This window comes from Ochlerotatus camptorhynchus, unplaced genomic scaffold (assembly GCF_037179485.1).
Source record: "Ochlerotatus camptorhynchus isolate MF236.1 unplaced genomic scaffold, CSIRO-AGI_Acam_v1.1 ptg000696l, whole genome shotgun sequence".
Classification (NCBI taxonomy): domain Eukaryota; kingdom Metazoa; phylum Arthropoda; class Insecta; order Diptera; family Culicidae; genus Ochlerotatus; species Ochlerotatus camptorhynchus.
In genome coordinates, this window is record NW_027041172.1 from 118,706 (window position 1) to 133,294 (window position 14,589).

The 14,589-nt window shown below is 40.2% G+C and overlaps 1 protein-coding gene across 1 annotated transcript in view; it reads right to left on the reverse strand.

Annotated features, from left to right (window-relative positions):
* Positions 1-7,764: 7,764 nt before the first annotated feature.
* Positions 7,765-14,589, reverse strand: part of tyn (trynity) — a 74,451-nt gene continuing 67,626 nt past the window's right edge. The window contains exons 4-9 of the mRNA XM_065238084.1: positions 14,000-14,116; positions 11,376-11,551; positions 11,032-11,305; positions 10,678-10,969; positions 10,485-10,612; positions 7,765-8,007 (exon numbers count right to left, since the gene is read on the reverse strand). Of these exons, the coding sequence (XP_065094156.1) occupies positions 7,856-8,007; positions 10,485-10,612; positions 10,678-10,969; positions 11,032-11,305; positions 11,376-11,551; positions 14,000-14,116 (1,139 nt within the window). The 3' untranslated portion in view covers positions 7,765-7,855. The remainder of the gene's footprint in view (positions 8,008-10,484; positions 10,613-10,677; positions 10,970-11,031; positions 11,306-11,375; positions 11,552-13,999; positions 14,117-14,589) is intronic.

The window sequence follows — 14,589 nt, forward strand, 5'->3', positions numbered from 1 at the left end:
TTCGGTGTTAGCTCGCTCTCTCGAGTTGTTTGAAAAGTTCGTGGCGATAGTGTTCGCGCTCTCTTTCGCGGTTTGTCGTGCGTGTGTGTGTGCCCAGAAATCGGGAAGCATCGGTCGCGAAGCCCGGCGAAGGTCCAGAACCCCGGTGAAGGAAGATCCGGTGTGCCTACCTCGAACAGGTTTGCTGTTCTCCCCATGGATGCACGCAGAAAAAAATATTTTAAAAGTAATAATATTTGACGTAAAATCAATAAGAATTTCATTTTGTTTTGGCTGCAAAAAGAAATCATTATTGTTTCAACAATCCAGTATTTTTGTTTCTAAAAACCCATGGATTGTTAAATCAAAAAGGAAATCTGTTAGAATTTAAGAGCTTTCATGGTTTTGACGTAAGCTGTCAAATTTGGCAGCTGGGTTAACAACAAAAATATGTTTGTTTTTAAAAGAGATTTCTTGTTGATTCAATCATATTTATTTCATAAAGTATGACAATTCACGCAGTAGAAATAAAAATATGTTTATTGATGCAAAAATAATCTGGCAATTTTTTTTTTATGTTTCGTTTTCTTTTTGAAACAAAATTGCAGAAAGCCCCCGGTTCATGAGTTGATGGGTCGATATGTAGGGTCCAGATGTGGGAGCTGCCTTCCTGGCGTCGGGAGCATTGGTACTCGTCAGTACGGAAAATATGATCGACGGAAAAAAATCAAGGAAATAAAAACAGAAACATTGATTATATTTATCAACTGCAGCTCGAATTGCAGCATACTTACTTACCTCAAGTCTCAAGATTTTCGAAAATCTTGCACTTATTTCCCGAAATTCACAATTAAAAACAATACTTACGAGGAACGCGAAAGTATTGTTATTGTTTACATTTTTGTCCGGGTGAAAACGAGGGAATCGTTGGTAGCTATTTTTGCTTTCATGACCCAGAAAATGAACACAGCAAATAAATGCTTAATTAATATTAACTATTGTTGGCTTAATAATAGAATATTGTTATGTTTACAATAGTTGCAGTTGAAAAGTGGCTGATTAAAACAAAAAGAATCCTATTTTGAATTTATATGAATAAGTATTATTGAAACAACAAAATGCAATATAATTTCAACCGGAATTGTTTGCTTAAATACAATTAAAGTTTTTTTTGGTTCAATGCAAACAATTTTCTGTCCGTGTGGGAATACCCAGCCAGCTGTGTTGGAAAAACGCAGCAAGAAGAGAAAGAAGAATCGAGGCCAGTCCGATGTCACTGCGACGAACGCCAGCGACATCGGTGATTTCGGCGACGCCATCGGCAACGAAAATTCTGCCGGCCCGAGTGCGGCAAAAGTGAAGCTACCTCCATTGGTAGTGAAAAATGCCCATCTTAATGAGCTCATCGCAGATCTAGCGACGCTGGGCGTTAAAGCCGAATACAAGTTGGGCAGAGTCGGCACCAAGGTGGTGCTCCGTACCAAAGCGGAGTATGACTTGGTCGTCGCCCACCTGAGGACTTCCAAGGTGGAATTCTTCACCCACGACATTCCCGGTGAGAAGCCATTCAAGGTCGTCATTAGGGGCCTACCAAACTTCGACCCAAAGTTTATCGAAGCTGAAATCAGAGACCGGTACAAGCTGGCCCCAAGTGCCGTCTATCGGATGACAAGGAAGGACGAAAATGTGAAGGCGTATCCGGATAGCCTTTTCCTGGTACACTTCCAGAAGGGAACGGTGACGCTCAACGCGCTGAAGGCCATCCGATCCATCAATTCCATCATCGTCCGCTGGGAGTCATACCGTGGCGGCCATCGTGATGTGACTCAGTGCCAACGGTGTCTGAACTTTGGACACGGCACCCACAACTGCAACATTAAGCCACGCTGTGGCAATTGCGCTCAAAACCACGCCACTTCCAACTGCCCTGTGGATGGAGCCGTGGCGTTAAAATGCGCTAACTGTGGTGGTGCTCACCAAGGTTCCGAAAGACAGTGCTCCAAACGCGAGGACTTCAAACGCATCCGAAAACAGGCGGCAACTAACAACCAACCAGGACGCAAGAAGGACAAAGTCCCGGCATTTTGGATGGAGGATTTCCCGCCTCTTCGTGCTCCTCAGCAAAGGCAAGAGAATTCGCGGGTGCATTCCGCTCAAGCAACTTCTGGTGATTCTGCTGGCCAAAGCTCTCCATCCCCCCCTGGATTCTGGAGACAACCACCAGCGCAAAACAACAACCCCGATCTGTTCTCAGCGGATGAACTGATGGAAATTTTCGTCAACATGTCTGGTGCTCTTCGTAAGTGCCGCAATAAACCCGAACAGATCCAAGTGCTCGGTAAGTTCATCATCCAGTATGGTGTCTAAACCGCTAACCATCGCTACCTGGAACGCTTGCTCTGTAAAAGCAAAACAGATTGAGCTTGCCGACTTCCTCCGCAAGCACAGCATCGACGTGGGCCTTCTAACCGAGACCCATCTAAGGTCCGGCGACAGCTTCTGGTTGCCTGACCACAACATTATCCGGCTAAATCGCACCAGCTTCAGGGGGGGGGGGGGGGGTGTAGCGGTCATCGTCAGAAAGGGAATCAAGTTCTGCACTCTGCCCCACGTCCGCACTTCTATCATCGAGGCCGTTAGTGTGGAGGTGGAATCACCAACTGGAAACGTCCGGTTTGTCGCTGTTTACTGCCCACGCCAGTACACCGCCAACAATGGACTAGGAACTCAATTCAAGAACGACCTGACCGCCATCACCCGTACTAGCTCCCGATTCATCGTTGGGGGTGACCTGAATGCCCGCCATGAAGCTTGGTGGAACTACCAGAGGAACCGGAACGGATGTCTATTGTTCGACCACGCACAACATGGACTGTACACTGTGCAATTTCCAGACGAACCAACTTTCATCTCTCCGGCGGGAAATCCCTCCACGCTGGACTTTTTCCTGTCAAACATCGGACTATCCAAGCCGGAGGCGCACAACGATCTCAGCTCCGACCACCAACCGGTGGTGACTGAAGTCGGTGTCAACGTGGTTCCTGCTAGAAGCTGCCTGCGTAAAGACTACCACCATGTCAACTGGGTGCAGTACGGACGAATGGTGGACAGCAACATCAATGAAAATCCACTGCTCGACACCGTAGATGACATCGACCGGGTGTTGGAAGGACTCCAACGGGCCATATCCGAGGCTGACGAGACATGCGTTCGACAAGTTCCTGTGAGGGGTAAGTTTGTTGCTATTGATTCCCACACCCAATTATTGATTCGATTGAGAAATGTGCGTAGACGCCAGTTTCAGAGGACTGGAGACCTAGGCAAAAAACGTGATATGGCCGATCTGAACAGGCAGATTGCTTCCAGAATGGACTCACTGCAAAATGAAAGTTTCGGGCGTGTTGTCCAGAATCTGGACGACCGCTCCAGACCATTCTGGAAGGTAGCCAAGGTCCTGAAAAATCATCCCAAACCCGTTCCACCTCTCAAAGTCGAAAATGATGACGATCGGCTTTTAATTACCCCACAGGAGAAAGCAAATGCGATCGGCAAGCATGTCGCTTCATCGCATTTGCTTGGCTCGACTATCCAAAGTCCGCTCGATGATCAGGTTGCGCAATGCGTTCAAAACCTAGATGTCTCCCCTTGTGTCGTGCCTCCGGCGGATATGATTACAGTACAACAGATTTGCTCAGCGCTGAAATGCACCAAGAACATGAAGGCTCCCGGGTTTGACGGTATATTTAACTTGATCTTGAAGAGACTCAGCATGAAAGTGCAGATGTTTGGAACTGCACTACTTTCCAAGCATCTGGAAAATAGCAAAAATCATACCAATCCGCAAACCCGGTAAAGATCCAACATTGTCTTCAAGCTACAGACCAATCAGCCTCCTTTCAGCGCTGAGCAAATTGTTCGAGAAACTCATTCTCAATCGTTTGCTCAAGTTTGTCGAGGAAAATAACATTCTCCTTCCGGAACAGTTTGGGTTCAGAAAGGGGCACTCCACCAATCACCAGCTAGTGCGGGTGATGAATAACATCCGAAGTAACAAAGCTGTATCCAAGTCCACAACCATGGCCTTATTAAACGTTGAGAAAGCGTTTGACAATGTTTGGCTCGACGGACTTGTGTACAAGCTTTGTAACTTCAACTTTCCTTTACATCTGGTTAAAATCACCCGTAACTACCTCCAGCAAAGGTCGTTTAAGGTATCGTTGAATGGTTGTCTTTCCGACACGTTTTCCATCCCAGCAGGAGTCCCGCAAAGCAGTCTGCTGGGCCCCTTGCTATACAGCATTTATACTTCCGACATTCCTCCCCTCGGTGACGGTTGCGTGTTTTTCCTGTTCGCAGATGATACCGCAATAGCCGTCAAAGGAAGGATGCCTCGCGAAATAACGAACAAACTTCAACGATGCCTTAACGCCTTTGCTGATTATGTATGTGGAAAATCAAAATCAATGCCTCCAAAACACAAGCGATCATGTTCCTCCATCGGTAATCGCCCAAACTGAAACTGGCTCCATCTTGTACTGTAATCATGAATGGCACAAGGGTTGAGTGGTCTGCCGAAGTAACCTATCTCGGGATGTTGTTTGATGAAAAGCTCCTCTTCCGTGCGCATGTAGAGAAAACTGTAGTTAAGTGTTCTGCCTTGATTAGGTGTCTGTATCCGCTGATTTGCCGCAGATCCCGCCTCTCAAGGGTGAACAAACTGGCCGTCTACAAACAAATCATAGCACCTGCGATCCTCTACGCAGCTCCGGTGTGGGAATCATGTGCACAGACTCACAGGAACAAAATCCAGGTCGCTCAGAATAGAGTGCTGAGGATGGTACTTGATCGTCCTTTCGACACTAGAATAACAAATTTTCACGAAGAGGCAGGCATTGCCAAAATAGATTACATAATTAACGAAATTAAGACTAAATTTGCACAAAAATGTTATTTATCAGAACATGCTTTGATAAGCAATTTGTATATCAGTGCCAACATTTCAAAGGGGCGTAATTGCATTTGTAAACAATGGCTTTAGCCGTTGATTTCTCACAAATAAAAGCTCACTCATGAAAATTGATTGCACCAACAGGTAGAGGAATGTTTCCTCTTCCAGCTAGCATTGTTTATTTGGAGGAGTGAGCTTTCATTTGCGAGAAATCGACGGCTAAAGCCTTTGTTTACAAAAGCAATTACGCCCCTTTGAAATGTTGGCACTGATATAGTAGATTAGGTGTATATAGTAGTTGTAGGTTAGTTGTAGTTGTAAATAGTAGTTATAAGTAGTCTCCTTTTTCAAATTTTAAAACAAACCAATCCCACCAAGGTGGTCATTCTCTAAAACAGGCCTGATAGGACTAGGAACTGTAATTAATAATAATTGAAATTTCACAGGAACAAAAGTTGAAAAGACGCATCTGTGTCACTTGATAAGTTATACATGTAAACCACACAAATTCAAGAAATATAGATCATTTTAAGTCAAAAGTTTTTTCGTCATTTGCATTCGAGCAACGGACGGACAAGCGTCGGACACGACGTTTGAGTGGAACAGCGCGCATCGCACCAATACGAAGACGACCCGACGACGACGAAAACACCCACATTGACCGGAGGAAACTCAATAGGCAGCATGACTAGGCCACCGTCATCCGGTCGGCATCGACTTGCACTGATGTGGCCACCATTTGAAAAACAACCGGCCCTTTTCAGGGCCACCAATTCAAAAACGGAAAGAGTTAAGAACTAAATGATCAACATATTTGTTCCGTCCACTAGCGGTCCTACGTCAAGCTTCATTTCGTGCCCCTAGTCACAGACCCTTCTACTTTTTTCATTGTTTCAAGATCATCCTCGCTCCAGGTTATTGTTGCATAACTCTTCTTCATAATTATTCATTATCTCTTGAATAACCTTTAAAGGAACTGAGTAATTTTTCTCTTCAAAGACACCAAGAGACGTGTTTCTTGGAACCCTTAGGCCAGGTGCTCACTGTTGTGGCGGAGGTGCGACATCTGCTAGCACGTTAAAACATCATGTAGATTATCGCCACACGCCACACGACGTTGACATTGATGTTTTGGTTCGGTGTAGGTGAATTCGCTAGGTTGTGCATCAGCTGGATTGTTCGTAGCCGGCCATGGCCTCGATCAAATGGCTGCCATCTTTTTAATTGAAAGCCTTTGCCGAAACTTAAGCTCAACCCTATCAATTAACACTAAAAAGGAGTTGTCTTGAGCCGTAAGGAATAAAACAAGTGGTGATATTACGTTGCATAAAAATTTTATTACTATCAAAAAGTCATTGAGTAAGCATATTCTTGTTTTAAATTCTACTGGGCAGGACTTTGCATTTGCTTTTATCGTCGTTGTTTTATTTAAAATGAACTTAATCTACTAGATGGTGATGATATCAATGATTTAAAATAAATACGATGATCGTTTTAGAATCAGAACCATACGATTTATCTCTCATAAAGTTCGTCAGATACTGTTGCGTGGTTGTATTAACTATAGGTTTAAAATAAATTACTAACCTAAATAACACGCAATCTCTATATGGGTTACAAATTGTTAGTTTCATTATTGCTGAGCATATGTGTACGAATTTCCATGTAGGGTTTCTTTCCTTGTAGTGTCACGAAAAACCTTTAATTAAGTATACGTTGCAATCCACCAAACAATGTTGAACCCAATAGAAAGAGCCATCCTCTCGACGATCGCTTTTCTACGTTCTTTTACAAATATTCTTAAATATCTTGAATCTTAAGTAGGAAAATAGCAAACAACCAAACAAACAATTTAAAGTTGGTTCAATAATTGGCAAATGCAGAGTGTAAATAGATTACGAATATGTTGAATTAACATTTATGATTAAGGGAAATTCGATTTTCAAGTATTTTGTAATTGTTGGGCGTATGACTCACCATAACGATGAGGTTCCTTTAAGGTTTCTAGATATTTAAGAAATATAAGTTCTTTAGTGAAAACGATGTCATGCATGCAACTGTGAAACACAGCAAACATTTAAATGCCTGTAGGAAGCCAAGAACAAGTGAACTGCAGTTTTGTTAGTACTTGTAACATCGAAGATATCTATTGAGCAGTAACCAATTTATCACATAATCTGACTTTATGAGTCATTTTAAAATGGCCAAATAGTGTTGATAAAAAATGACCTCAACTTTATATGCGTTAATAAAAGGAAAAAGGAATGTGAAAAATGTAGTTTACATTATTCTATTTAGAACATAGAACTAGTATTTTTTGTAGCAGTTTTTTTCATGTCCACTTGTGTTGGTTCTCGAGATAAAAAGCAAATCATCCCTATTGTGGCACTAATGAGTTAAGCCGGTTTTTAGATAACTTCTTTTTTACCGGTGACATCGTTTTCGATTAACTTTCAGTAGTTTACATTAGTATACATCAAATATATATGTCAACACATATATGTAATCTATACCAATATATGCACATATTTATTGTCCTGTTACTCTCGTTTGAATCAACTTTGACAATTTATTTCAGTCATAGCAAAGTTACTTGTGTTAACGAGCATAAAAGCACTTTATTTTAAAATGCTTGGTATGCGTAATGTTTGTCTGAAGTATGATCGTCTGTCAGAGTCTCAATAAATATTTACGAACAACTGATCAAGTGAAAAGAATTCACTGCTTCGAAGTAATCTATATAAATAATCATTTCAATATTTCTGTTAGCCCTACTGCCCTTTCAGTTATGATCCACAGGGAGAATTGTTCAACATCTGTTTCTTTTTTAACTGGGGAAGGAGAGCTCTCCCTTATCAAACTATTACAGCACAATAAATAAATTAGACTAATGCTGAGTGATTACCATCGTTGTATCCATTTGTCGTCTTAAGCCATGACTTTGTGCGGTTGAATCCACTTTTTCATGTAGTAACAGAACAGCGTCGACATGTAGACTAAAACCATTAAAGAGCACGTTACAGCCAGTGCTAATACTGATGTCTTGGTCGGGCATGGTTCAATTATGGTCACGGTTTTATCTGTAAATAGATTAATTATAAATTGAAACATTTGGTAATGCTCTACTACATAGGATCTCAACAAGAGGATATTTACGCACATTTGTAAATCAAACGGTTGGAAAGGACAAAATGTCGTAGATACGAAAGGTTGGAAGCCATTAACTAAATCGTTTTTTCTTATTTTTTTAATGAAGGATTTTTAGCCATTTATCGTTATTTCATTTTACATAATAGTAAAGCCGGTATTCCATGGACACAACGTATCAAACTAAAGAAAAGTTTTAAAACGATGAACTTTAACCCACATTTTATAGAACGAGCTTTCAAAGAAGGGAACGAACTTACCCTTCCGGAAATCAATATAAGGAAACTTTTAAAAAGCATGACTCATCCCAATTTAAAGAATCATAGACATTATTAATCATTTGTGTTTAGAAGCCACCATGTGGTGCTACAATATGAGTACATGAAAATGTGTTTCATTCCTTAGGAACTAAGGAGCTAAATCGGGAATTCGTCAGTATCGAAATATGATTATACCTACATGTCAAAACATATAATGACACCTAAATAATCATTGAACTAGTTCTCTTAATAATTGAATAGGAGTTTTGCAAAGTTTTTCGAAGAATCATTGATTATTTTTGAAAAAAATGACGGGTTTGACGGCAAATACAAGCAGCTAATGAAGCAGGAGAATACAGCTAAAAAGCTGTGAGTGTGTGAGTGATAAGGTGTTGCCGCTACAAGATGTAAATACAAACAAAGCTATTTTCATTGGGAAAGATTTGTCAGTTAATCTGTGAACTGTTAAAACTTTTTAGTAAATAAAAAATAAGTGAAAACGCGCTTTATTAGTCCAGTTTGGTGCAATATTTTGTTATCAATTTGATACCGCAATTTCTTAATTTAGTTTTAGAAAGATGTTGCGGTAGCAGATTTTTGATATTATTTCTTGATATTTTACCTCTTATGTCATGCTAATCCATATCTTTTTTTGGAATCAAGATAATAATTTTCTATGACTGAGCTATTTTCTTCTACACAGTTTTAAAAAGTAGTGTAAATTTCCATTACTATGATGCACATAAATGGAGCGTCATATATCATTCAAATTTACATTATTGTGAGACATTTCATGTAAGATTCCATAAATTGTATGCAACTATTCATCTTTGTACGCAACATTTCTTGCAAGCTGCTAGTTTACGAGAAAAGGAAGTTTACATGCATGAATATTTGCATCATCAGTAAAATCCAGAATGTTTCTGTGTACCTGGGAAACCGTGAACAGGAGAGGCCGAAAAAAAAAACTTCATGGGAAGTCGGAAGACAATTCCACCTCGGACCTCGGTAGAAATTTCCAATAGAAATAAAAAAAAACTCAAAGAGAAGTCTGGAGAAACATCCAGATGAATTATCAAGCGAACTCGAAAGAAACTTGCTATGGAAGATGAGAGATCATTTTGGGAATTTCAGATCATACTTCGGGAGATAGTCAAAAGACAGAATGGTTTACAGGGATGTTGAAAAAAAAATCCGATGGAAATCGGAAGAATCTTTCAGGAGAATCAAGAACAAACATCCTAGGAAGTCAATACCAATTTATTGAAGAATTTATCGAGAAAACAAAAAAACTTCCAAGTGAAGTATCAAGAAATTACCGGAGGTAGCTCAGAAGAATCTTCCGGGTCAAGCCAACTCATTCAAATTATGTAGTTTATCATAATCTATCAAAGTATTTTCAGATTCCAAATTCCATTAATGGTGTTAACGTAGAGCACATGCAGAAGACGAAATGTTCTCGGCCCAAGAAACTTCCAGGAAGTCGAGGAGGAAATCGGCCGAGGAGATCCACTGAACAACTTCCAAGCGAATAATTCACTGCGCTGGGTTATACCACAGAGGTAACTCTAAGACCAGAAGCTCCCGAAGAAACGTGCTCAACTTTTTGGCTCAGCTCTAGTACAATAGAGGTAACTCTAAGACTAGAAGGTCCCGAAATAACGTGCTCAACTTTTTGGCTCAGCTCTGGTACTCTCTTCGGTCCCAAGCTAATCGATTCACCCCTCGAAATATAAGAAAAACCAATAACCCCTCACTTTATCTGTCAAACTTTCATAGCGAATCAAAACAAACATTGCGTAGTACTAGAATTTCGACTAGAATGGGGTACGTTAATCGTTTGCTTGGGACCAATAGGCTAGTCAAGTAGTGAGCCAATTTAAAATCGTTAGTTTCGTATTGATTGTTGCTAGTACTCTCTTCGGATCCAAGCTAATCGATGCATCCCTCGAAACATAGGAAAATCCACGAACCCCTCATTTTTTCTGTCAAACTTTCATAGCGAATCAATGATAGGAATTTTTTGCATAGTGCACAACATAGATAACGTCTTGGGAAAAACCTGTTCCAGAGCATATTCGTTACTAGGGATGAAAGTCACTGAACACTGGTCAGCCACGTAGGTGAAACAAATGCATGAACAAACTTACCCCTGCCATATTCCGTGCTAGCTTCGCTTCGTAAGAAGTCTCGGTTCTTCTCGTCTCCGAAGTCAAGGACCAAAATTTCTTGCGAAATATTCATTTCTTCCTCCTCTTCCTCGATGTTGGTTTCATTTCTGAGAAATAAAAATGGAAATTCGTTATATAATATATTAATTGTGCAGAAGAAAACAAATCAAACCTTGTCACCGAACGACGTTTTCTGCCCCAGGACTCTACTGAATCTCTGCCCCATTCACACACAGCTGGTTCGCATGGCCCCAAGCAGTACTTGACGTTACATTGGAAAATGACACCGTAGCTTTCAGTGAACCGGAAGGCTTCGTAAATCGACTGCAAGGCATTTCCGTCTTGGGTGAATGCAGGGAATATACTCGGATCAACTGGGCATCCATCATCGTCAATGATTTGGAAGGTGCTCTTCGAGTCCTTGGCCATTGCAACACATGATCGTGCAAAGATACCGTATGGAGCTGTTAAATAATAAGATGTTTAGTTAAAATTTGTATGTCTGTTAGGTTACTTGTGCACTTACTGTCTTCGGGAATTTCAATACGGAACGTAAGACGATCTCCAATACGAACAGTTTCCACTTCGCGGCTTCTGGCATCCAGAATACGAATCCTTGGTGGCGGTGCTTCTGGCGATGAATTGATGTGAATCATTTCAGGGTCGCGAATAGGCAGCATTCCGAAGGAGATGTTCTTGGAACTCATATCGTAAGTACATTTCACTTTGTAGATTTTATCTGCCTTAGTCATAACGACTGAGTGGTGTTGTAGAACAACAGTGTTACTGTAAATACCAGTCTGGAAGAGTTAATCAATTTATTATTATTTTTTTTAATTACGATGAACTCATAAATAAGTATATCCATACGGCACTCTGTGTGTTGCAGTCTTGTCCTCCCATCGTGAGATCTAATCGGAAGGCATCCGAATTGATCACATCGATATTGCAAGTTTCGGATCGTCCCAGAGCATAGATACGACCATTGAATGGCTTGTTGGTGCGCACCTGCACAGCAATTCGCGTGTCTTTGCAATGCACAGATACTATAACGATAAAGAAGAACATATTATTTTCAATAAGAAGCTCCAGAGGTTCTCAAACGAATCTGTTCCGTTTCGTACAACTGCCAACCAGATGTAGATATTGCCATAAACGTTAAGTGACCTGTAATACTGCACACCATTCTAAAAGCGGTGGGATCAATACCCAGTCCTGTTGAGGATCTTTTACCGGCAACAATATTATAATGTCTTATGCGGCCAATACACATTGCAACTTGGTTGATCTGCGTTTTGCCGAATCTCAGTAGAACCATTTCGCCAACCGTGTGAAAATTGTGTGACTAACCCACACGAAATTCAATCCGTCGGGTCGATGGATTTGTGCATCAACCTGTTGCTCAATATTTGTTCAACTTTCCCATACATATTGCAACCAGTCTGACAGACTTTAACTCGACCCCTCTTAAATCAAAGCTCATTGATTTTACTTCAACCGATTGACCAACTTAATAAATAAACCTGACCTGATTGTAGAACCAGAATGTAGGCGTAATGCCCCGTTATGTGGTCTGCACACACTACAATTTAATTGTACAAACACGTTGAGTTGATGCTCAGTTGTCTCGTGTTCAACCTAAGTGATCGCTTGTATATAGGAATCCCTCGAAGACTGCAGTGGGTGGTGCCGTCCACCCACCGCTTTTTATCGGCTGTCCTGTAGGCAATCGTGCTGATTTCTTGTAGGCAACCATAGTTGATACTAATAGCATAAAAAAATCAGCTCAATCTGTTGGATAACAGCCAAGAAATAAAGGAAGATGGATGGCACCCACACCGTGCTCTTCGGGAGATTTGTGTAAATAGGTTGGCAAAGGCTGTTCAGCAGATTGGATTGTGTGTGGGAAAGTTGGCAAAATTGTTGAACGAGCAGTGGAGAACAAGTTGAACAACCAAGTCTTACGACCAGGTTTTAGCGTGTGTTGGCCTCATTATTACGCATAAGGTAATTTGGTTGCTTTACGTTTAATAGATATAAAACTGAAAATTACACGAGCTTGAATTGACGTAAGATCTAATTTTCTTGTCATGTAATTCGATAAACGACTTAATTTTATCTGCACATAGACGCACTTAAAAAAATAAAGGTTGAAATTTAATAATAAACACATCTAGATGTGAAATAGCGTCTTATGACTGAATAAAAATTCTAAGATTTGTGAAGAAAATTCTCCCATCTCCCCAGTACTCAAATAGTGGCTGTCGTGAGGAAAATGAAACAAACAGTGGTATCCGGAAGTCAATTGAAATTATGTTTGATATTGGTCTCACAAAATCACGCAAATGAGACCATTGTGCAAAACAACATACAACTTTTGCTGCCTTTCTGAATATAGGTATAAGATGACTCATTACATTTAGGCTAGTTAAGGAAAATTATGTATAAAAAGATGTAAAATTGCAGGTTTTTGAAAAATTATAAAAATCTGAATGAATGAATGAATGACATTTTCGTTACGACATATAAAAATATGTCTATAGTTTGTGGTTCGAGAAAATTTAAGAAAGGACATAAATTTAGGTCAATTAAGCCGCTTCTTTCGAGTACATCTAAAAAGCTTTAAATATACATGAAATTTTTCAAGTGTGTATATAAACCTGTCCCATTGCAATTATTTGTATATAACATCACAAGCACTATGATGCCCTTCATCCAGAAAAGTCGAGATAAAGTTCCTCGTCCGGACTGGGAATCAAACCCCCAGCATGGTGTGTACATTTTGACTAGGAAAGAACGGCTTGGATTAGATTTTGGTGTTATTGCGGATCTTATGAAAAAAAAATCCATCCAGCAGCTACCATACAGTTCTACCCCAAACGAAGTGACAGACGGAGCGACTCGAAAACTTTGGTGACGAACCTGCTATTGCAATTTGTCAGTGTACCACATAGCATCACTACTACTGGATTGTACCACATGGCAACACTAAATGTACGAGAATAATTTGGTTCTATCTCTTTCACTTTACTCAAAACTGAAATGCATAAAAAAATTGACAAAATGATACACTCTTTGCACACTGTCAAAGATCATTGCACACACAAAATCAACTTTGTTCAAATCAAAACAAAAATACTAGCCCATCTGGAGGATGATGGCACAAGCTTTTAAGAAAATTCTATTACAGTGAACCACATTACATATTTTAATGGATTTCTTCGCCAGTTAGTCATCTGTCACTTCTTTTGTGGTTCTACCGCAGCTGTCAAAGTTCTACCGTATGAAAGTGAGCTGAGTACTGAAAAAAAAAAAACATAATGTGCATTTACAAATTTGAAGTATTATGGCTGGTTCTTGGAATTAATACGTAAAACGGAAATAAATCTCTGGAATAGCAATATGTCTTTAAATAAACGTAGATAAAAATCCATGAAAGCAAACCAACATGGGTAAAACTGCATTTTTTGCAGTGCCCACTTCCTCATTCTTACCATCGTAGCACGTTCCTGTTTTATCACAGTTAGCATCGTTTCTCGTTAGGTTGTTGATAGCATGATCCTCTGCGGCATCAAAAACTACGGGCAGAGAGTTTTCTCCTGGTCCAGCCTCTATAAATAAACATAAAATGAAACGGTATTAGAAAAGAATCGATTGAGGATAGTATTTTTTTAATCTGGTCAGATACTAGGTCAAATGTTCATAATAAGCATGATGGAAAAGTTACGAGTTTTAAATAGTTCAGCCTTAAAGTGTGCTGTAAGGTTGTTTATATGTAGCTATACATGTTTGACTTCCTCGTACACGTAGGTATACCCTGGAGTGCCGAATAGAAAAAAATAACCATATTTTCGTCTACGCCTAAACCATAGTTTCCAACCAAAAATGTACAATCGGTCCGAACGAAAACGAGAATATGGGTGAATATCACTTGTAAAATACATATTAAATCTAAAGTGTGGTTCATAATGCATCTGGATCTCAGGGTCAAGGGTCATTTACCAATTGACTCAGATTAACGAGATCGGAAAATGTCTGAGCTTTTGCCACACCTTACTCACGGACACAAAATTATTTGCATTGA